This window comes from Athene noctua, chromosome 17, assembly GCF_965140245.1.
Source record: "Athene noctua chromosome 17, bAthNoc1.hap1.1, whole genome shotgun sequence".
Taxonomy (NCBI): Eukaryota; Metazoa; Chordata; class Aves; order Strigiformes; family Strigidae; genus Athene; species Athene noctua.
The window spans coordinates 14676639-14699266 of NC_134053.1; the positions used below are offsets into that span (position 1 = coordinate 14676639).

At 45.5% G+C, this 22628-nt stretch overlaps 1 protein-coding gene across 2 annotated transcripts; it reads right to left on the reverse strand.

Moving 5' to 3' along the window:
- Positions 1 to 262: 262 nt before the first annotated feature.
- On the reverse strand, positions 263 to 20466 carry FBXO21 (F-box protein 21). 2 transcript variants are annotated; one of them, XM_074921366.1, is made up of 13 exons: positions 20078 to 20466; positions 17167 to 17302; positions 15271 to 15365; positions 13073 to 13194; positions 11284 to 11430; positions 10302 to 10435; positions 9917 to 10053; positions 8938 to 9114; positions 8022 to 8154; positions 6054 to 6077; positions 4995 to 5185; positions 3867 to 4024; positions 263 to 919 (listed from the first exon to the last, which is right to left on the reverse strand). In XM_074921366.1, the coding sequence occupies exons 1-13, from the start codon at positions 20314 to 20316 to the stop codon at positions 741 to 743; spliced, it is 1872 nt and encodes a 623-aa protein (XP_074777467.1). In that variant the 5' UTR covers positions 20317 to 20466; the 3' UTR covers positions 263 to 740. The 2 variants fall into 2 exon arrangements, with proteins under 2 accessions (XP_074777467.1, XP_074777466.1); XM_074921365.1 differs by lacking the exon at positions 6054 to 6077 and having other exon boundaries at positions 20078 to 20463.
- Between the last annotated feature and the right edge of the window lie 2162 nt (positions 20467 to 22628).

Below are 22628 nucleotides of genomic sequence, written 5' to 3' on the forward strand. Positions count from 1 at the left end.
GTGTGTTCAGCACACACGGAAAAGGGCTGGAAGCTCATCTTCTGCATTAGGAGAGTTTGTATCATCAGCAAGGTGCCAACTGGACCTCAGTGTTACCGCTGTGCTTGCCACCCCCACAAGCCTAGCTGCTGCTGGTTTTATTGCTGGGGCTCTCTCCCAGGCTCATAAGGATATTCAGAACCACAACAGTAGCTTTTCAAACAATCAGGCTACAGAGGTGAAGCAAAATCTGACCAAAAATTCAGACCAGAGAAGACAACAGTGAAACGTAAGAGACTTTAAAAACTATCACCTGCATGAGATATACATTTTTAAAAAAAAAAATGGAATACAACCAAACAAAAACCCCACAACACTGCAAGGACAAGCAACTTCCTTCTCTGGAAGAGGGGGTTTGTCCATATTCCACATCAGGGATCTCACTGCGTCAACCTTCTAGGCAAGACAATCACAGAACGTGTAGTATATGCACAAATCCTTCCCAAGGTCAACGTGCTTCCTAGCACGACTGTCCCTGCACGATCCTTACACCTGACCTCAACTACCAATGTGTCCCTGTGCCTTTGGGCCAGAATGGGCAGGCAGGCAACGGAAAGATGCTATAGCACCAGTTACAAAGTTCAATGCAGTTTTCAATGCATTAAGCCAAAGGATTGTCACCAAACTTGCCTTCCACGCAAGTTTTGCGAAGAGGGTAAAGCTACACTCCAGCTGCTTCGTGCTCATGATGCCTTTTGCACTCACTCCTTGCCTGAACTGTAGATCTTCTGAACTGTGGCACGTGTGAGCTCCAAATCCTCCGGGTACCGAATTTCTAGTTCGGTATTTGCTAGGTAGTGAATGCCGGTAAACTCTGAAAAATAGCGGCCAATGTCAGGGTGAGGGATCTCTCGAGGCTCAGAGTTATATTCCAGGTTCTCTGTTGGGAGAGGAAAGAATCAGTTATCACCACATGAAATGGCCTGCTAGAAGGCAGTAAATCCCGCACCTGCCTTAACTCTTGTTTCTGTCTCCAAAAACACCACCTCCCGATGCTTTAAAGAAAAAAAACCCTAATCCAAGAAAACATACACACAGTATGGCAGCAGGATTGCTCACAGAGCCTCATCTCCTAAGTGATGCCGACCCCATTTACTAGTGGCTTGAGAACTATTTTATGCCTGAGACCACATTGTCTGGCATTAGGTCTGGGCAGCAGGATGCTGACCTGCCCCCACCTGGCTGGTCGCAGATGTTGGTTGTAAGCGAAGGGAGAAGCTGCTCCACTAAGCTCTCAATTTTCTAGGAGATCCTTCTCAAATGCTCCAAGGTGAAGCTAACAGCACAAGGCTGTCCTGGTAGAGGAGCTTTCTTGCCCTAAGTCACCCACCTGTGTTTCAACCGTGTCAAGTCACCAGCCTGGTTTTCAAGCATGTCTCACACAGCTAAATTAACTTTTCTATATCCAAACTTCCCAAAGTTAAGAGGAAGTCCCCAAGAAGAGCACATTCATTCCCTCCCAGAGCATCCCATTTCCTCCTTTGTACTAAAAAATAATCTGATTAAGCACAACAGCTAAACACCACAGAAGCACTGGCATTAAAATGCAAAGGTGACCCACGCTGAGGGTGCCGTTGTGTTGCTCCTGCAGTGTTTGTATAAAGCAGCGTGATTGGGAGGCAGCCCAGCGGTAAATCACATGCGCAGGTGCCCTGCAGCAGTCCCCAGATGATGTCATTTTTTCAAGCACAGTGCCAGATACACAGGTAGATACAAAAGCTGCCTAAGTCCCAAAGTCTGACTTATCTGCAAGGCAGGGCAAGAAGAAGATGGGATGCAGAGAACATCATTCAGGAATAATTAATCTGTCTCCGAAACTATTCTGTTCACTACAGACGGCGCATCCGGTCATATTAATCCATACAGGCTCTTCGAAGCTGCTGTATGTGTGTGTGTGCAGCTGAAAGCAGAAGAGCTTTCTACACCTCAGTGGGCTAGTGCAGTCCTACAGGCTTGCAAAGTACCTTTTTCATATACTGCACCACTGCGGAAAACAATTCACACTCCAGTACGCTCTGCAGAAGCATGGCTGAGCAGGGAGCTGCATACACAGGGAAGAACATGGGGACGAAACAAAAGCTGGCAGGGGGGAAGAGACTGAGACAAGCAAGTTTGGCACTAGGTGGGGAGCCTGAGGAACATGCTGACTACAAGTTTTTGAACCACGGATATCCGGCCTGTGCTGCCACAAAGTAAACAAGAGAGACAAGAGCGGACAGGTAGATACCAAACTGACTATGAAACAGGTGTTTTGGAATGAGCTACAGCTCAACCTACGAACTGACAGGAAGGACTCAAACTGAGGTACAACTACCTATATAAGCTTCGTGTTATTTCTGAGCTAGTGAGATAAAACTGCATGCAGATTTGTCTAAGATTCTTTCAGTACAAAACTACCATCCCCTCCCCAAGGTCAGGTCAGCAAGTTATGAAACAGCCCCTTCCCAAATGATCTAAGGATGTATTTTAGAGGGGATACTCAATAGTCAGGCAGCAAAATTTCAGCAAGCGCGGACAAACCCTTCCATTTTCCCTAGCAATGTCAAAACACTCAGATGCCACAGTTCAACCTACAGCTTGGCTAAAATACTCTGTGCTCTGGAACCAGCCAGCATTATGCTTGTTTATTAGACAAAATATGTGAGATGACTCAGCCCCAGAAGCATTGTGGACAATTATCTGATTAGTTTTCACTGAGATGCATATTTTAATATCAACCCATGGCACACAACAATTTTTGGTTTTAAGACTCTCTAAGAGGCCAAGTAGGGCCTAATATGAGCCATAAGGCTGAGCTACAATATTCTCAGTCCCCACTTCATCCAAAAAGGACTACTGAATATAAAGGAACTCTCAGGACAGTGAGAAAAACTTGCACTTTAAGCCTACAAAGGCAGGAGTGTCTCCTCCTGTAAAACCACATCTTGCTCACATATACTGAGCCAGCACATGCTAGGGAGCACCCCCTGGGAAAGAGCTGAACTGCATTTTGTTCAGCATTTCCCCTCCAGCAGCTTCCACATCTTCTCTTAGCAGAATACAATCAGGCTGCACAGCTGCCCTGTCAGCTGGATGGGATGCCTCTGTATCACAGAGAGGACAAACATGAGGCAAAGAAACACTGTTTACAGTGTACAGTTACAGATGTATTTTTCCTTTTTTTTTTTTTTTTTCTTTTGAATCTCAGTTGGACACTTCTACCTGTATCCTACCCTCATATTTTGACCATCAGACAAGAATTCCCTTTCTTATGTTGTATAAAGAATGGGTGACAAGAGATTTCTACACCTCTTCACACTGGTAAAGAGAATTTATCTATGTCCCATTCTTATTAGAGGTGGCACCAAAAGCCACACTACCTGTGTTCTCTGGGATGCTGGCACATACAGTCTCTTGCCTGACAGCTCAGAACCATGCCCTGACAAGCAAAGCCTGCGTGCTCCCTCACTAGATCCCATTTCAAGGTCCTGCTCAAAGCACAGTTACAATTTCAAAGAGAAGAGCTGCTGACAGAACCTCAGACTTCAGCAAAAGTTGAATTACTTCTTTCAAAAGCAGCAATCATGGTTTACACCGTAAACCCAATCGCATCCAGAACACATTTCTTGGGCAAGAGATTACACCAGAGTGCTCCTTAATGTTCATTCCTAGCAGTACTGATTTCATGGAGAGCAAACAAAGCAGGCCATAATTTTAAGATCATTTTCCTTCCTACTTCAACCTTAACTAACAGTTTATGTTTCATACTTAAAAGAGTTAATCATTAAGCATCCATTTCTCCTAATGTACTTCTAAACAGATAGTAAACACAGGAGACTCCTGCTCACCTTGAGCAGCATATCTGCAAGAGCCATCTTCCACTAGCACATTGTAGAAAGGCTGGTGGGGGCCATGTGGAAGGCTGTGGACGTTCATATTCCGGATCCATTCATGTCCCATCATACAGGCAGGATCCCAGCCATAAATCACGCAGTTATAGCCATATCTAATTAAAAAAAATGCACACCAAAGACTGTGAAAACTCCAGAGCCAGCTCTTTTTCCTCGACTAATATAGCACAAACAGGATAGGAGCCTCCTGTAAGTTGGCACAAGGAGGAGAAGAGGGGAAAAAAATATCAATTCAAAAAGATGTGTGTCTATTTTGAGGTGAGGGAAAATGACTAGGAGTGAGTGGATAAATAGACAGGAACAAACAGCTGAGGACAAAGGAAAACCAAATGTGAGCAAGAAATTAAAATGGGAAAGAGACTGGATGTCAGCAACTGGGAGAACAGGAAACAAGAAATAGAAACAACCATCCTACTGTGTTGTGCTATTATTTCTGTGCCCGTCACACAGGTGTGGTAACCCTAATATTGAACTCCCAGAAACAGTGCCATCATTATTTTCAGATTATTTATGTGATTAATTGTGAGGTATTAGAACTGTCACTGCTGACGCCCTTAAAATATGCTCCAGATGTCTTGCTGAGTTGAGGAGTGGCTGAAGAACACAGAGCTGGCATGTCATTCTGGCAGAGGAGTACACAAAGCCTCTGCGCAGTGCAGGAAGAAGGGGTAATAATAGCACAGGGAAAGATTCATAAGCTGTCTTAGGAATCTTTTGAAGTCAATTCTGTTCCACAGTCCCTCATTAACTGATTACTGATGTTTCTTCAGGAGCTCTAGGCTGTGGAAATTTTAGCTGTGTGATCTATGATAACTCAGACAAGTCACTTCACAAATGTCTCTCTGCAAGCAAACAGCAGTGAATACATTTGCTCTCTCAAAGGACAGACAGAGCTGCTCCCATTTTTCTACGAGGTACATGGCATAGATGCATGTGCCTGGCATTTTCCATTCCAGGTTCCTCCTTGGCAGATAAAACCACCTCTCATTACTGTCAGAACAAACACTTCTGCACTCGTTGTTGCAGTACAGCCTGCTAATAGGGGGAAGGTTTTGAAGAGCTCACCTCTTGTGTTTCATAATCAGCCCGATCGAAAAGCAGACCTCTTTGTGCTTCTCATCTGAACGGTGCTTCACCTCAGGTCCCACCTCCTCCTTCCGGCGCTCAATATGCTCTAGGGTATGTTGAACTAAGTACCCAACGGCCCCGTGCTGGGATGGGTCCAAAGCCTGAATATGCTGCAAGATGTCCAGAACCTTCAGCAACCAAAACAAAGAGACAGATTCAGAACAAGTCTCTACAGCAGTCAACCACTTGAAAAATATATACAGGTATCTTTCCTCAGGCTCACAGGGTCTAAGTGCCCAGGCCTAGGGGTCCGCCACATGAGTTTTCCACAAAGGACTGAGAACCTTTGCTCTAGCTACACACTCCCATGGGTTCTTCACATTTGCTTAACCTGCAGAAATGGCAAACAGTCCTCTCCTTCTCCATTTGTAAAGTGCCCTACTTCCAAGGAAGGGCACTGTTGAGCACAGTAACTCCTTAAAACTAAGTCACACAAGCTCATCACATCCCATTTTGCGACCACAGGGCATTGATGAGACCGTTTCAAGGTTTCTGAAATTTTAAGAGAATACTGTTACTAGTCTCCCAAACTGCTGCTGTGAAGTGATTCCAGATGACTTCTGCTGTACTTGAGAACAAACATTTTAGTTTAAAAGAGTTTCTCAGCACGTCTGTGGGAGCCTGGCAGAGGAAAAATAGGGCAGCACAGAAGGAAATGCAAATCACATCTATGATGCTGTATCATGTAATAGTGAACAAAGAGACGGAGAACCTGCTTGTCTCAGGATGACTAAAGAACACTAACTTTACATGTGCTCTCAAAGCAGCAAACCCTGTAGATCCAGAATACCAGCCTACCAACACCCAACACGCTCTGGCACACTATCAGAGCATCTTCTGCCAAGTTTGCAGGCAATGCAAGTTTTACTCTTCCCCCTCCCCCACCCCCCCGCTTCTTGCTCTTACCAAAACTGTTGTCTAAACAGGTTGGGGAAAAGACAGACATCCATCCCAGTATCAAACACCTCAAGTGCTGCCATAGTTCCAAAATCTCACACACTTTAGCACCTGACAAAAGGACTGTCTCCTTGATCACACACTGAAAGTTTTGGTCAGTCTAAGTTCCAAGCAGCAGCAGAAGAGGAACAGAAATCTCAGGCTACTGAGCAAGAACATCAGTCAAGAGGTAAAGAAAGTGAATTCAGGAAAAGAACAGGTGAGTAATCAAGTATGAGAAGAAGAAACACAGCTCAGGCTTCCTGGCCACCTCAATTCTCTGGCTGGCATCTCAAAGACATGAAAATCCTGAAAAATCCTACATAAAGGGGAAGGCCTAGCACAGTGACCAGAGCTGCCAGAGATTCCTGGCAAATTCATTTACTGTTATTTGCAGACATTTAGGACAACATTCTGTGTAGCTCTGATTGACTTTTAAGATTTTGTACCACTTTCCACAAATCTGGCAGACCTCTATTAAATCTGGGATCTTCTGTTCTGTCAGACACAGTGCATTCTCTCTGGCTAGCTACAATCCTACCCGACAGCCTGGAATGACTGGATGCATATGAGGATGCAACACTGAAGAGTCCAAACTTGCACATTTTCATTGCATCTGGCAACGCAGTGCAGAGAAACTACATGTAAAACTCAGCCATGGGTTTGTATTACTTGTTCTGAGGGGCAGCAAAATGCAAGTACGTAAAGCCTAGGTGCTTTACAAATACATCACTGGGTGCCAGAAAGGGGAAGGAAGATCTTCAAGTGTTTCACTTGGCTGTCCCCTATTTATGTACAGTTGCCATTGCACCTCAGCGAGTACCCCCCCGTACACAATTTCTTAGTCTGTGCTGTATTTTCTGTGGTGACCCTAGAACATGCTGCCGTAAGAAAGGTGCAGCAAGCTTAGCACAGTTTGTTCTTCAAAAGGAAGGCGGCTTCTCCAGCAGTCCTATGCTTCAGTTGATTTGGTGGGGAGAGCTTTGTTTTTGACAGCTCAGCTGTCCAGCCAATACTTCTGCTTCCTCACATTTGGAAACGGCACAGGCACTGCCCAAGTGTGTGAGCTTCACTATAGCACAGCGAATTTTGACTAGGGAACACTTCTTTGCTGTAGTGGCACACTAAAGAAATACTTTTTTGAGTTACATCCTTCTTCCCTGTGCCTTCCCCTGATTCAGTGAAAGACACTGAATGATCTAGACAACTTGTAAATCTTGGCACCATCTTTCCTACATTCACAAGATAGCAGGACTCAAGTTGCTACATGCCAAGGAAGGTTTAGATGAGATATTAGGAAGTATTTTTTTTCCAGAAGGGGCTGTTGGGCGTTGGAATGGGCTGCCCAGGGCAGGGGAGGAGTCCCCATCCCTGAAGGGGTTGAAGAGTCGGGCTGAGCCAGCGCTGAGGGATCTGGTGGGGTTGGGAACGGTCAGGGTGAGGTTCATGGTTGGACTGGAGGAGCTGCAAGAGCTTTTCCAACTGAGATGATTCTGTGGTTCTGTATTAAAAAAGAATCCCACAAGGGCAGGAATATTAAGCTGCTTTTTCACAAGAGCTACTGATTGTGTGGCTAAGGTTTCAGAGAACAGCTATGGTCGTATTTATAAAACATAACTTCCCACAAGTTTTCTGATAGGTTAATTATTCCTTTCACATGAGTCCACCAAGAGTTTTACCACCACTACCACTATCTAGACATAAACCAAATAGAAAGCTCTTATAACTTACAGCTAGAAGTCCACACTATTGGCTGCAAGCTGTCAGACCTGGGCAGTAAATCATAAATTATGACTCAGACTCAAGGCTGCTCACAAGTGTCCCCTAGGACAAGCAAGAATCATCCTCTTTTCCCTGCTTCATATAGTAGAAATTGATTCTCTGAAATGTGATAACTTGTTCAATTGCATTTATTACAGAAACAACTTGTGGCAGACTGTAATGCAAGCTGACATAGTCCAAAAATCAATCGACTAGTGTTAATAGTGTTTAGCCTATCAGAATACATATGACCGAGTGGCGAGGTACCTTTTCTGGCCAGATTCCCAGGTGGAAGTATAACCTAGCCTGGAGCATTAGATGCTGCACATTGTCCGGATACATGGCCAGGTATAGATCCAACGAGTCTCTCAAGAGTTGGTAAGACTGATCAGTGCTTTCTCTGCCAGCAAAAAAGAAACTCAATTGTAAGGCTAGCTCTTCAACCCCTATATCCCCAGTACTCCGATGTACAGGGAGAGTCACTGAAAATGATGCTACAGGTACAGGCATGCTCATTCAGTACGAGTGACTCTGGCACTGACTGTCACTCATCACATCCAACAGCCTGCTCAGAAGGAAAAATGCTACACAACTGATGGCTGGACTCTACCCTCCCACTTCACTGGTATTCCACAGTCAAATAATCCTACCCAGAGAATTCACTCTTCAAGTAATTTCTTTCTGAAATCTGCTTTTGTTCCCCTAGCTTAATTACACCCAAAGCAATCCTCTCACTTTGTGATTTCTGTGTCTGGCTGCTTGGGAAAGTGATTATCAGGGGCATTTGAAAATAAAACCAGATCTTCCACAAACCAACAGTACCTTTGAAACTGCTCATTAGAGCATGGGGGTTGTGCTTACCAGATCTTAACAAAGGTCTCTGCTCTTAAGGGAACAGTGGACAGTCCCTATCAGCTTTTCACAAAGGAAAAAAACGATCTGTCCGTTTTCTTGAGGGGAACTAGTTTTGCTAAATATCCTTGTTTCCACACAATACCACTGCAGGTGATTAAAAGCAACTAGACAGTGCAACATAACATACAGAGTTTTCACGATTCCCTGGGGCGACTGACACCTTTCTAAAGCACTCACTCAATACTGTGAAGCAGCAGTATCAGATAGGCAGAGAGTATACTCGGGCCATTTTTTCCACATGCCTTATGTCAGATGATCCTCAACTCACCGCTTGCCAAGGTTTAAGAGATTTCCCACCATACGCTGCAAGACCTCTTTTGAAGTCACCACTCCATAGAACTCCTCTGTCACGTGGTGGCCAATAAGGTACTCACACTCCTTCACGGTCAGCTGCTTCCCCTTCCCAAAGGCGTCAATGTAGGTGTAGTCAAAAATATCTGTGCTTCTAATGAAATAACAAGGAAACTAAACTGTGATGATGGGACTCATGGTAAAGCAGGATTACATATTCTTCTTCTCTCACCATTTTCAAGCTTGCTTGTACAAGTGTCATTCGTACCTCAGCTCCCTCTTAAAAAGAGATTACCTGGTGCCTTCTCTCACCTCCTAGCTGCTTCTTCAGATAAACACATACGGGAAAAGACAGAGAAACTAAGGGGAGTTTTCATTCCATCATACCAGTTCTTTCCTTCAGGTACGTTCAAGTTTGCTGTATCTATTGCTAGATAATTATGGACTTGCACTGGAAAGTGTAACAGAGCCCACGCATATGGCATCTGAAGGCTAGTGCCAGAAGGGGTATAGACAAAACTATCGCTCTGAATCGGACTGCTGGTGTCATTCACAAAACAGATTTCTGTGAATTGATTGTGATCTGGTCAAAGACCTACTTTGCACTGACTCAGAGAACTAAATGAGTGCACAGAACAAGAGCCGTGGCCTCCACCAACTCTTAATGTATGCAAGGTTAAGTGAAATCAACACCTTTTTTCTTCTTTTCAGTTTTTCGTAATTTTCTTAAGAGAAACATTACCTCATGGTTAGTATTATTTCACAGTCAAGAAATCTGTTACCATTCATCAGCAGCAGAGCTGAGTTCTAGGAAAACTTTTTTAGAGGTTGGATCTTTTCCTCCATATAGGTTCTAATTACAAATGGAAAACAACTAAACACTCTGCTATAGATCTGGAGCTGTAAATGCTTTCTGGCTTTTGTTACTGTGGACACAACTTCAGCAGGCCACTTACCCTTCTTTTCCTTGACACCATCGCAGTAGAAAATGGCTAGGGAAGTTGACTGGTTCAAGTCTGACTCCCAGCTGCCTGGCAATTGTTAAATAAAGCACAGACAAACTGATGGGAATTCCTGTCCTGCGGATCAAAACCTGGGAGATAAAAGTGTGATAAAAACATGTGGGATATTAAGAAAAACACAAATTGCAAAAGGTTTGATTTCACAAATGAAAATACACCAACTTCACAGAATGCGCACTAAAAGATGGTATCGTATTAACTTTACAGCAAATTGTCCTTCAGAGAGAATTGTTTGTCTGACTCCATCTGGACAAATAACCACCACAAACAGAAATTCTCAAGACTTGCACCTTAGTTTTTTTGCCTAACATACACATACCTGGTGAATGTATGAGTTCAGGGAGTTATAGTAATCCAGCTCGTTTCCTTTGTATTTTAACTGCTCATACAGGACACAATTCATAGCATCAAGTACCTGTCGCTGAAGCTCCACTTCTGAAACCAGGACCTCTCCTAAAAAGACATGCAAAGAAATAAAGACTGAGAAAACAAGTGTACTTAACCTTTATGCAATGAACCTTCTACCAAAATTCTTCACATGGACAGAGAACACAAGAGGCTCTTCCCAATTCAGACAGTCAAGAGACTGGCAGGAGTTGGTGGCAGTGCACAGCCTTAGCACTCTGCTCCCAGCGTGGCCTGGCTCAGGGGGCTGCCCTGCAGCTTGCTGTGCAGCACTGCTGCCTTGCTTCCTTCTGTGGCCAGAGGGCTGGATCCTCACCACCCTGTGCCAGCTCAGCTGCAGCTGGACGTGTCACACTGCCCAGGCACAGCAGTGTGCTTTCACCGCTCAGGAGTCCCAGCTCAGCCACTCCAGATACACAGATACAGGCAGATCGCTCATTCTCTCTTTGAAAGACAGTAAACATTAGACAGTGCTTACAAAACAACAAGGAGCAAGATGCTGCCTGGCCGTTGGAGATGTTAAAGCATCTTTTTATTGCTGATGACTTTGAGACTTGCAGAGGAAAAGAGGTCAGTCCCCTGTCCCACAGCTCTGCTACAGATATCAGGATCACTTAAGATTTCAGGGACAAATGGGAAAAAAATTTAAAAAATAATTCCCCTCCCAATTCTTTGTGCTTAGACAGCATCAGATGGACTGACAACCCCGAGCTATTGAGCCCCTGTGCCTGAACAAAGAGCAGTTTCCTGAATGATGGTTTAAGCAAATGTCAGAATACACTTGCAGGGGATAAAGAACAACAGCTCTTTAAGCTGCAGTAATTCAACAGCTGTTTCACCTTGTCTGCCTGCTTGCAGAAATGCTGTGCAGTAAAGCACATGTTTCTGTACAGTACCTGCCTTGGAAGCCAAGCTGGGATGCCTTGGATTTTTTGTCCGCAGGACTTTGCGCACTTTATCTGTGATATCATCCACCTGTGCCTGGACACCTTTTAAGCAGATGTCTGACAGTGGGTTACAGTATTGATCAATTAAAACAGCACCTGGAAAAAACAAACTACATAAGAAACAGGACTTCAGTTTTTTCTTTGCTTGGTTTTACCTGTTCTAAATCCCAGGCATGCAGCAAGCAACAGCAGCAGAACACAAGACCTTTCCTGTTAAGATTTGAAGTCATATATTGAATTTATCACATCAAATGCAAAACAAAGAATAAGCTGACACCATAAATTTCAATAAAATTCAGTACTCCCCTCTCCCTCATCTTGAAAAGCAAAGCAATAGATTCGTACATTGAGCAGGTATGCTGCTAGACCAGGCTCAACCAGCCAACTCGCTGGTCACACCATTTCTCCTGGTATCCTCCCAACCTGGTGTTTTTATTCAGAGCCTGAAACAATCTCAACTTCACTTCTGCTTCAGTCCTGATTTCTTTCTGCCATATCCTCCATAGCTATCATTCTTGCTCATCAGTCCCTCTTCTGCTACATTCATTTTTCCCTTCCATGCCTGCTCCCCATCTTCATGTCAGAAAACCACTATAACTGAACAGATTTTCATTTTCCTTTTGCCCAAGTCTCTTCTGTCAAACTTCTGCGGAGAAAAAAAAATGGCCTCTCAGAATCTTCTTCTTGCCATCTTGTCACCATTGCACTTTCCAAAGCCTCCGTATTGTTCAACTTTTGGAATCAACTCTATTCATCTGCATGAATTCTGCATGGATCATACTTCTTCCAGCTTCCTACGCTGCTTCATTAGCACGTCCATGACAGGACTGTATTCGAGGATTTCAGCAGGGCCCCAAGTCATGTCGTCCCTTATTCCCCTAACACAGCCTCTTCTTCAGAGTCTATTGCCACTAACAAGAACCAGCTTTGGTGTTAAAGACTCTTCCATATGACATTTTTGAGGTGTATATCAAGAGTAAGGGACGCTTCTACAGACACTGGCAGCTTCTGATCTGTTCAGAAGACTCTCTTCTCCATAGGAAGCTTGAAGAAGAGAACAATCCACCAGACTGAGAACATAAATTGCAGAAAAGCCTTTTCTTTTTTCCTATCAGGTGCACATGCCTTCCCACCATGTGACTGGACTTGCACCCATTCCCCAGCTCTACACTGCACAGCTTCAACAGCCCAGCCGTCAGGCAGCTCTGGAGAGAACACCACAGTGCTCAGACTATGAGCTGTGACAGCAATTCCCCCTGCAGCCTGCTCCTTGCCCCTATCTGAGAAGCTCTGAGAAAGGAGATAGTAGGGAGCTGACTCGCAATCAGATCAGCTGGTCTGTTAGGCTGTATTCAGCCCATGGGCCACAGTTAAGTCTTTGGCCACAGCAGCTAATTAGGATGCTGAGCTACTGCTGATTTCCTTAAGACATTATTCAAGATTCAAATGCAAGTGTTTTAACATTTTCTCCACTGCTTTTCAGCTCGTCTGTCCATGGGCAATTATTCAAGCATATAGCACTGACAGAAGCTAATGTAATCCTGACATTCTGACACAACACCACACAACTACTGCAAGATTTTGAGTATTTCGGGTACATCAAAAATTCAAACTTAATTCTGAGTCATTGTCCAAGGGCTGGTTGAAATATAAGCAAGGAAGGCTCTTTCCAGGTAAAACAACAATGATGAAAAGCTGTCATCAGGTGCTCTACAGAGGATTTCTGCCAAAGACTTACCCTCCAAAAATGACTGCCGATCAGTTGGGCGTTGAAGATACTCCTTCAGATTTTTTAATATATTCTGTTGCCGTAGGAAGTATAGAATTTTCTTTGCATAGTACTTCCAGGTGAGACCTTTCCTGCACATTTAAATACAAAAAGTAGTATTGCCCTAAACAAGCACTTTAAGGATGAACATTCTCCAGGGAATACAGGCTTACAATTGACACTACTGCTTTTCTAAACAAGACTGACATCACTATCACCAAAGAGTCAACCAGAAAGGGTTAAGGAGAAATTAGTCATCAAAAAAACCACAATATAAGACACTTGCAAAACATTGCTCCTATCATCTCTGATTTTTATGCTATTACCAATATATAATTTTGAGAAGATACTGTATCATGGGAAACAACATAGGTACTAAGTAAAGTAGCTTGGCAATATCTGATTAAAATGCTGTATTTTATTCATAAAACATTACTCTGTCTGACTGGATCCCTCCAGAATCAATCTTAAACTATCCTTTCAACATTAAAAAGAAATTGATGAGGGACATGAATGTAGGTCCAATAATATTCAGAAGGAAAAAAAAAAATCCCCAGAGGAAAAACATCTCTGTTGCTCTGGGAGGAACAGATCAACAGTTAGTCTGTAGATCACACACCTCAAAGTCTTACAGGTTTTATAGTAACACCCCTTCACTTTCTAAATTAACAAGTGAAGGCAGAATGCCCAGAAGAAGCAATAAAGAGCTGGTTACTGTCCAGATAAGGTTTGAAGAGGTCACCTGAAATATGACAGGCTAACTCAGAGGCATTCAAATCACAGGCATCTAAGCAAGCCCCGGCCTTTAGCAATGGGTCACCCAGTGCCTCACTGAGGACTTTTACATCAAATAGTTAGGAATGGCACAAAGCCCTGGCCCCAAAAACACTGAAAGGGAGAATTCTACTGATTTCCAGGCTCTGTCCTTGCCATGTGCTTAAAACAAGTCCAGTTTCTTTCTTCAGGAAAAAACCCTCCCCCTCCGCTCACATTTCCTCTCCTCCAGATGAAATCAGCCTTCTCCATCCGACTGGACAGAACAATCAAACCTTGTAACACTTTATCCTCTTCCAATAAATTGGGATGCTCAATAGGGACAACTGATTTATTGGGATATCTTCCAGGGAAATGATTTAGCCTAATGCTCCTGAATGGCAATGACTACAGCTTAATCAGGGTGTAATTAGCATCAATTCTGCTTTATGGGGAGGCATTTGGCCAGTGCAAAGGCTCAAAAGCTTTTTAAGCAGTTGTCAAATGAGAGATGTTTAGTCCCAATTCAAATAGAGAAGGTAATAAAATGGATGTGAAAAAGCAAAAATGAGATGATTGCCATTCCAGTTATGTTTTTTCAAGCTCTACTAACAGTCCCTTTAATCACGGCTATTAGACTCCATTAAGAGCAATCTATCGCTGCTTTTTACCACAGCAAAATCAGCATGGTTTATATGCTACCAGCAGGAAAACCTTCAAGTAAAGCAGAAACTTATTCATCTTGCCCAGTGTTAACCATGGTGGTGAGAATACCTAGACAGATGCAAACCAGAAGTTTTATTTACCTGCTTGGCATTTCACTTAGCTGAATAATTTAGAGAACTGCAAGCTTTGCAGTGACTGAATTAAACTCAGTTGCTTATTTGAGGACAAAAATTGTACCAACCTATTACAGTTAAGAAGAGCAACGAATAAAAAAAAAAAGCTGTAGTTTCATGATACAGGGATTCATGGTGGCACAATCCTCACTGAGTATTCCTGCTTCCCTCTGGTGCTGTGGCCTCATCCTGCAAATCAGTTCAGGAAACTGATCCAGGTTTAAATAAAAAAGGAACACGAGGATGGGATCTCTTTAAACCAAAACTACTGCAGGGAAGAGGGTACATAGAACATATCCTGAGAGATGTCATGAACTGGCAAGGAAACAAGCAACAAACAGCAACACAAAGCCAGAGAACCTCCTTCTTGTAGAATAACTTACACGGTTTCTTCTGGAAATATTAAATTTATTCTGAAATTAAACACACAGCAATATGCCTTGCTAAGCCTGGGGATGTTGTCTTATGAGTGACAAAAGGACAGAAGCTGAGGTCAGGCATTCTCCACAGTACCATTCTCCTTTAACTAGTGAAAGGGGAAAAATCCCTTCCATTTCCAACCCTTCTTTTTCTTACCTTCCTTCCATGTTAAGGATACACATCAGCTCATCCTCAAAAAAATGACTTGGGCACCCAAGAGTCTCGATGTCACTGAATCCATCACAAGGGACCTGTCAAACCAGACAATGAATTATGCAGAGCACAACAGCTTCTTCCCAAAAGAACATAATTTCATAGTGTCAAAACCAATTTTGTTCTATTTTTAAAAAATTATGTAAGATCTTAAAAATGTCCAGTTCATCAAGTACTCATAGTCTCTACTCCATGGATTTATTACAGGGATCCACCAAGAGCCCCAGTAGCACCCTACAGCAATGTGAGCTAACTACTACAGCATTGGGGGCTCCTACAGCGGGTGTGTGACCAGCACAAGCATACCAGATCTTCCACAGGCTGGGCCCAAGCTGGAAGGAATTTTAAGGTGGAATCAACTTTTGCCTGTGGCTGACTGAACCTCTACAAATCCTCCCTACCATAGCAGATTGCTCCTGGGGGAAGGAATGAAGGAGTGAGAACATTCATTTCAGCTTCAAACTTATGCTTAAAAACTTCATCTGATTAACAACAAGCACTAACCCAACGTTACCAGCTTGTTGATAGAGCAGAATTTTTTTTAAACAATCACTTATGCATCTATATTCAGAACAGCTATTTTCTTCCAGAATTTGGAGTTCTTTTTTAAGCTTGGATTGAGCTGAAACAAAACTTTTTGCTTTCAAGCTTTTCAGTATAGGACATGGGCTAACACAGTAAGGAAAAAGCAACTCCCATTATACTGTATCTTAGCAGGCACTCAGCAGGATCTAGCGGAACTGGGTTGAAAGTCTCTTCCCCTCAATTCTAAGCAGGGAATCTAGCTGCAGTTTCTAGCCTCACAGGAGATGGTCCTAATTATTAGGCCTTTGGGTATTGCTGAATGATCTCTCAGTAGTCTTTGCACACATGATTAAAAGAGTAGGAATCCAGGGGCTTCTGCCCACAGTTAATGCCCTGACACAGATTTCTCCATGGTCAAATGTCTATCTGCTGTGTGGAACAGTCCAAAAACAACAGATAAAGAGTTTCACATCTCCAAACACCCTACTGGCCCCACAGCCTTTTTCTCCAGGGGAGAAAACTGAGGTGCCAACCCTTGCTTAAAATCGGGTAAGAGGATTTCAGCACAGGTCTCCTATATCTTATGGGAATTCTCTACTGGACCACAACACATTTGCAAAGGAGCCAGAGGCGTGGCCATTTAGTGGCTCTTGTGTGAACTTTTTAATTCGGCTGGTGTTATAGGCAGCATTTATGCTTATTCCGCAGAATTTCAGGTTGACTCACATTGTACAGATAGTGAAAACCCACAGCTGTCAACTAAGTAAACAATGAAGTTAACTGTTGTTCCGCATTCAAGTTTCTCTTAGAAACTACATTTTCACCTTTTTCTCATCAAATGCAAAAGTATCTTGGTGTCACAGTTGGGTAAAGAACTTAAATACTATACTTTCCAATTCGGTGAACCTATTGCGCCTTGGTCCTGTTTTCAAATGACTTCTGACAACTCACAGAACATATCCCTGCACAAGGTCTGCAGTCAGATAAATTCATAAGCTTGGCATGTGTCAACAAACTATCGGTCCTTCAGAAGTTCCCAGAGCCAGGTCTGAACACGCAGCAATGAGCAAAGAGCTTTTAAAGCTGCAGTGGCAACAGCTGAGTGTGATATGCAGAGCATGCTTTGTACTCTACACACCTCTGGATTTTGAACTGTCTCTCCCCTTTTGGCTGGCAATCCAGCACAAAAGTGAGCAAATACAAAGTTTCTGACTGCACAGTTGCAAAGATGTGAAGAGAGAGGAAAGACAAACTAATAAAAAGTACTAAACAAGTAGCTAGGCTGTTGCACATACATAAGAGAAAATGACTTACATGTTCCGAAAAGAACCTTTTGGAGAATGAAGCTACAATTCTCTGGGCCTCTAGACCAGCATTGTGCCGTGCTTTGTATTCTTCAAGCCAGCTAACACTGTCTGTGTGGCTGTAGTATTTCAGCAGTGATGGCCACCTACATGACAAGACATAAGTGAACAGGTTCATTAGTATTTCAACATCACTGAGAACCTCCAAAACTGTGGTGTTGCTTACTGTGACTTGAGGAGCTGAGACACTGTCAAGACACAGTACAACTTTAAATGTATAAACTAATGCAATGACTGACTCAAGCATCAAAGCATAAATTCAACTGATTTCATCTGTGTATTAATGGTTATTTAGAAATAAGTTCTCCTGAAGCCTGCCAACAGGAAACCTTCCAAAGGTTCATAATCCAGGTATTTCAGTATCTCTATATCCTGAACACTTGAGATTTCCTCTAGAGCACTGCAAGATGCACACAGGTTTCACATTAGTAGAAGAGATGCAGAGTTTTATCATAAAAAAAAGTTTGCCATTTTGCAGATGTATGACATTTAAGCTAATTTGTCATCTAACAGAATGAGAATTCATTGTCCTGTGTTCTTCCTACTACCTTGTGGGTCTAATGTAAAGCACGCACAAAACAGAGCTCCCTCTATTGCCCTTGCTGGTGGCAACATCTGCTGGAGGAAAACAGGACTGTGAAGTCAAACTGTGACAGCTAAATGCTTCTGCGGTTCATTTTTAATACAATAAATATTTTTAAAAAACCCTACGCCCTTTTTGTAAAAGAAAGATGTGCCTGCTTTACCGAGTCTAAAAGTCCAAGAGCTAAAACGTTCCACAGCTTAAAAAGAAGCGTTTCAAGGTTCATCTGAAAACCTGACTTCAGGTAATGTTTTGGGGGCTATTAGCAACAGCACCTTTTCTAGTAAAGTGGGCGTGTGCTGTCACAACTCAGCTCTGTGCAGTAAAATCCGGGCTGACACAGCAATACCCATGACTGTTCTGAAGATACCAAGATCATTTGTGTATGAAACACAAAGAAGCAGCAGTGCAGACAGAAATATTTTGGACAGCATGGGAAAGAAAACAGAGAGAAAGGCCTCTTGTAATTAATTTACAGAGGAATTTATTTCACATTTTGAAATTCTGTCAATTATTACTGGTTTTTACAAAACATTCTCCTTCAACTACACAGATTCCTTAGGTTCTTTTCAGGTTATATACATATATTCACTTTCATATATCTCGATATTGTTACTTTTATAAAGAGAAAAAATGCCAAATATTTAAATCACTACTTCTGTATAAAAATTACTACCAACTGACCAAAGTGCAAAGTTATGTCCATCTGCACATGGAAGACAGGTATTTTACTACCAGTTAATAATAAAACTACACCGCAGTAAAGTCAAAGGCTAACCGTGTAACTTATTACATAACCACCTCTCTCCTGATGGATCCCTAGCCATTCATCTACCGCTGAAATGCAGCCATGTCGTAATAACAATTACAATCATTTATTTTAGGATGAGAAAAAATAATTTCTTGGGTTGAAAATTTTTGAAAGATAAAGTGCAATTACCCACAATGGCATCCAGCCAGGATGACAAGGTCAATGTGCAAACTCCTGCCAAAAGTTCTATTATCAAAGACAGAGGAGGACAGCAGCATGTGCTCATCACCTACCACATTCAATTTCAGCTGTTGGATCTCAACCATTTTTAAACTTTCAGGTTTGCCTCAGACATTAGAGCCACTGAATTGGTGAAAGTATCCGGCCAGCCATCCCAAGCCAGAGCTTGGTGGATTGGGAAACTGTAATTGTTCAGTAGCCTTTTTCACCCATGAAAAGAGAATAATCCTTTCATTTGAGCTATGCTAAATTTTAGAAGCCAACTGGCAATTAGAGAAAGCAATATTGCTACTTTTCCTGTGCCAAAACACAGACAAAACCAGGTAGCAGATGAGCATGCCCTATTCTAGATAGGTTGGCAGTCCCAGTGAAGGAGTGGCATTTGTAGGACTGCTGAAATCAGCATAGAATAAGCGATAGAACGCTCACGTTTTACTCCCAGCTAAAATGTTAGTGTCACTGATTGTAACAACGATTATAACAGCTATGCCCTCATCAGCTTCCCCGTGACAGCCTTTGGGGGAAACTAAACTCACAAGTAGCAAAAGTCAATCCAAAGAATTTTGGTTTCTGTGAAAAGAGCTCTCCCAAAAGCACTACCAATAACCACTTCTCTTTACTGTAAAGCACTAGTCCTGCAATAGAACAAGTCTTGGCAGTTGTTTTGGAAGCCAGTAGCAGGGCCAGAAGTCAGTCGACCACTCCCGTGTGCATGTGGCCCTATGTCTGTACCACTGCCAGAGCCCAGGCTGGTCTGGGGACTGCAGGTAACCGAAGCGTCTGGTTGTGCTGGGGGCTGCAAAGATTGATTGCCTCCGAGCAGGGGGCTGCAAAGACAGATCTCCTCCAAGCAGCAGGCTCAGCCTGGTCCCACCCAACAGGATTTAGGAGGGGAAGCAGCCTTGCAACTGTCTGTGACGTCCCTGCTCGGGAAGGACACCCCCATGTCACCCGTTACATACACAGCAGAAAGCTCGTCCAACCCACGAGGGGTTCAGCATGCACCCCGTGGAGCCGGGAACAGAACAGAGAAAAAGATCGGCTGGTGGCGGGGGTGCATTTCCACCATCCCGGGAGCACCCGGGTCCTCCCAGGCCAAGCGGCCCTAGGGCACCGTCCCCGGTGCCAGCTGAACCCCTCGGGGGAGGGGGCCGGCCTGCGCTGACAGGGCCCGCCCGGGCGCTGCGGAGACGCGCGGGCAGCCCTCGCCCTCCCTCGCCAAGCCGCGCCCAGCCCCCGGCGGGCCGTGCCGGGCCGTGCCGGGCCGTGCCGGGCGGCGGTGCCCACCTGAGGCGGAAGCGCTCCCGCCACACCTTGCCGCGGGGCTGGCACGCCTCACGCAGCCGGCGGCAGGTGCACGACACCCGCCCGATGTCAGCAGCTCCCAGCACGTCGCAGCAGAGGATCAGCTCCAGCAGCTCGCCCGGCAGGTCCGTCAGGCCCATCCCGTCGCCATCGGCCTCCGCCGCGCCCCGCGGCCCCGCCGGCCCGGCCGCCGGGCCCAGGCTCTCCGCTGCCGCCGCCATCTTGGCTGTTTACCTGGGCGACCCGCCGCGGGCGGGGTTAGGGAGCGTCTCCCGCTTCCGGCGCAGAGCGAAGGCGGAGGAACGGCCCGGGGAGCGTCTGCCAAGTGCCGCCGCTCCGCGAAGCGCAGAACGGAGCGGCGCTTTCCCCGTGGAGGCGCTAGGGAGCGTCTGCCAAGTGCCGCGGCGCCGAGAGGAGCGCGCCGCCCCGCCGGGTCAAGGGCAGCCGCCCGAGGCGGGGCCTAGGGGGCGTCTGCAAATCCCTACCCCCGAGGGGAGGCGTCAACCCCTGGGGAGCCCCAGTCCGCTAAACGCCGTCTGCTCCGCCGGGCGCCCCGGGGCCGGTAGAGCAGAGACCGAGGCCGGCGCTGCCTCCCGGGGAGGCTGCAGGGGGCCAGCTGGGTGCAGGAGGTTTGTGCCCGTCTTGGCCGGGGCTAACAGGGCAGGGCAGAGCTGGAACGCTGAGCTGAGGTAACCCTGCCGCCACGGCTGCGGTGGCACCGCCGTGGGGACCGGGGTGACACCAGCATGGGGCCGGAGGCGGCACCTCTGCCGCTGTGCCTGGGCTAACAACATGGTGATCCGTGTCCCAGGTAATCATCGGTGGCTGACCGATGCTGCCGCGGGTCAGGTAACACCACCTCCGTGTCTGAGGTCACAGCCCTGCCATGTCTAAGGTCACACCGCCGCCGTGTCTGAGGTAGTCCCTGCTGCAGTTACAAGGTCAGACTACCGCCGTACGTCAGGTAACATCACAGCCACGTTCCCCTCATGCCAGTCTGGCACTGCAAGGGGTTGCCAGGGGAACAGCCCTTTGCTTCTGTACTTGGATGCCTCTCATGGAATCACAGGATGGTTTGGGTTGGCAGGGACCTTACATCCAGTTCCACCCCCTGCCATGGCAGGGACACCTTCCACTAGCCCAGGTTGCCCAAAGCCCCGTCCAGCCTGGCCTTGAACCCTTCCAGGGAGGGGGCAGCCACAGCTCCTCTGGGCAACCTGTGCCAGGGCCTCACCACCCTCACAGGGAAGAATTTCTTTCTTGTATCTAATCTAAATCTGCCCTCTTTCAGTTTAAAACCATCACCCCTCATCCAATCCCTACACCCCCTGATCAGGAGTCCCTCCCCACCCTTTCCTGTAGCCCCTTTAGGTACTTGAAGGCCACTCTAAGGTCTCCCCAGAGCCTTCTCTTCTCCAGCTGACCCCCCCCAACTCTCTCAGCCTGTCCTCACAGGGGAGGTGTTACATCTTTCTGATTATTTTGGTGGCCTCCTCTGGACCCACTCGAGTGGTCTGTGTCTTTCCTGTACTGAAGACTACAGAGCTGGATGCAGCACTGCAGATGGGGTCTCATGAGAGTGGAGTAGAGGGGGAGAATCCCCTCCCTCAGCCAGGACACAGTTGGCTTTCTGGGCTGTGACCACATATTGCTGGGTCATAGTCACTTTTCCATCTATCAATACCTCCAAGTCTTTCTCCTCAGGGCTGCTCTCACTCCACTCCTTGCCCAGCCTGCATTTATGCTTGGGATTGCCCCGACCCATGGGCAGGACCCTGCACTTGGCCTTGTTGAACTTGAGGTTTGCATGGTCCCACCTCTCCAACCTGTCCAGGTCCCTCTGGATGGCAAATCCCTTCTCTCCAGCGTGTCAACTGCACCACACAGCTGGGTGTCATTGGTGAACTTGCTGAGGGTGTGCTCGATCCCACTGTCCATGTTGCTGACAAAGGTGTTAAAGAGCACTGGCCCCAGTACTGACCACTCGCATTTGCTCCTTGCAGACAATTTAGGATTTTTCTGCCCTGATCACATCCCTGTCCTGCAGGGAGCACTAAGAACTGATCTACTTACATAAAGGCAGATTAGTACCCCCTTGCAACAGCGCACGACCTTCCCACGTAAGAAGAAGCCATGTCCATACTCGTGGCTCGCTTGCCTGGCCACATGCAGCCAGCTCAGACCTCGCCAGTACTGCCTGCAGTACTGCTGCTGTGTTCCTGAGGCTCCAGCATCAAAAGCCACCCTGTATTGTGTGCAAACAGCCCTTCTTGCTTGACTGTGGCATTTTCCTGGTGGACATAGTATAAATGATGTGAAACCTGAAGTGCTGTGATTCAAGTAACCTTACCAGAAAGTGTTTCTGGCTTGCAGATAGGTAGATATTGCTGACTGACGCCACCATCCTATTTATAGTGCTTTGGCATTACAGGTAGCGAACCAGAGCAAGGCCAAGATATTAGGAGAGGCCTTTCAGCATTAAAAACCCAGATATAAGAGAATGACATCTGCTGCCTGCTAGATTTTAGTTCAC

Coding starts and splice junctions, on each gene's coding strand:
- FBXO21 (XM_074921366.1), bottom strand. CDS start 20,316: ATGGCGGCGGCAGCGGAGAGCCTGGGCCCGGCGGCCGGGCCGGCGGGG. Junction 15,366..17,166: donor AAAGGTTCTTTTCGGAACAT/GTAAGTCATTTT, acceptor CTGGTTTGACAG/GTCCCTTGTGATGGATTCAG. Junction 6,078..8,021: donor TGGGAATCTGGCCAGAAAAG/GTACCTCGCCAC, acceptor TCAAGGAGACAG/TCCTTTTGTCAGGTGCTAAA.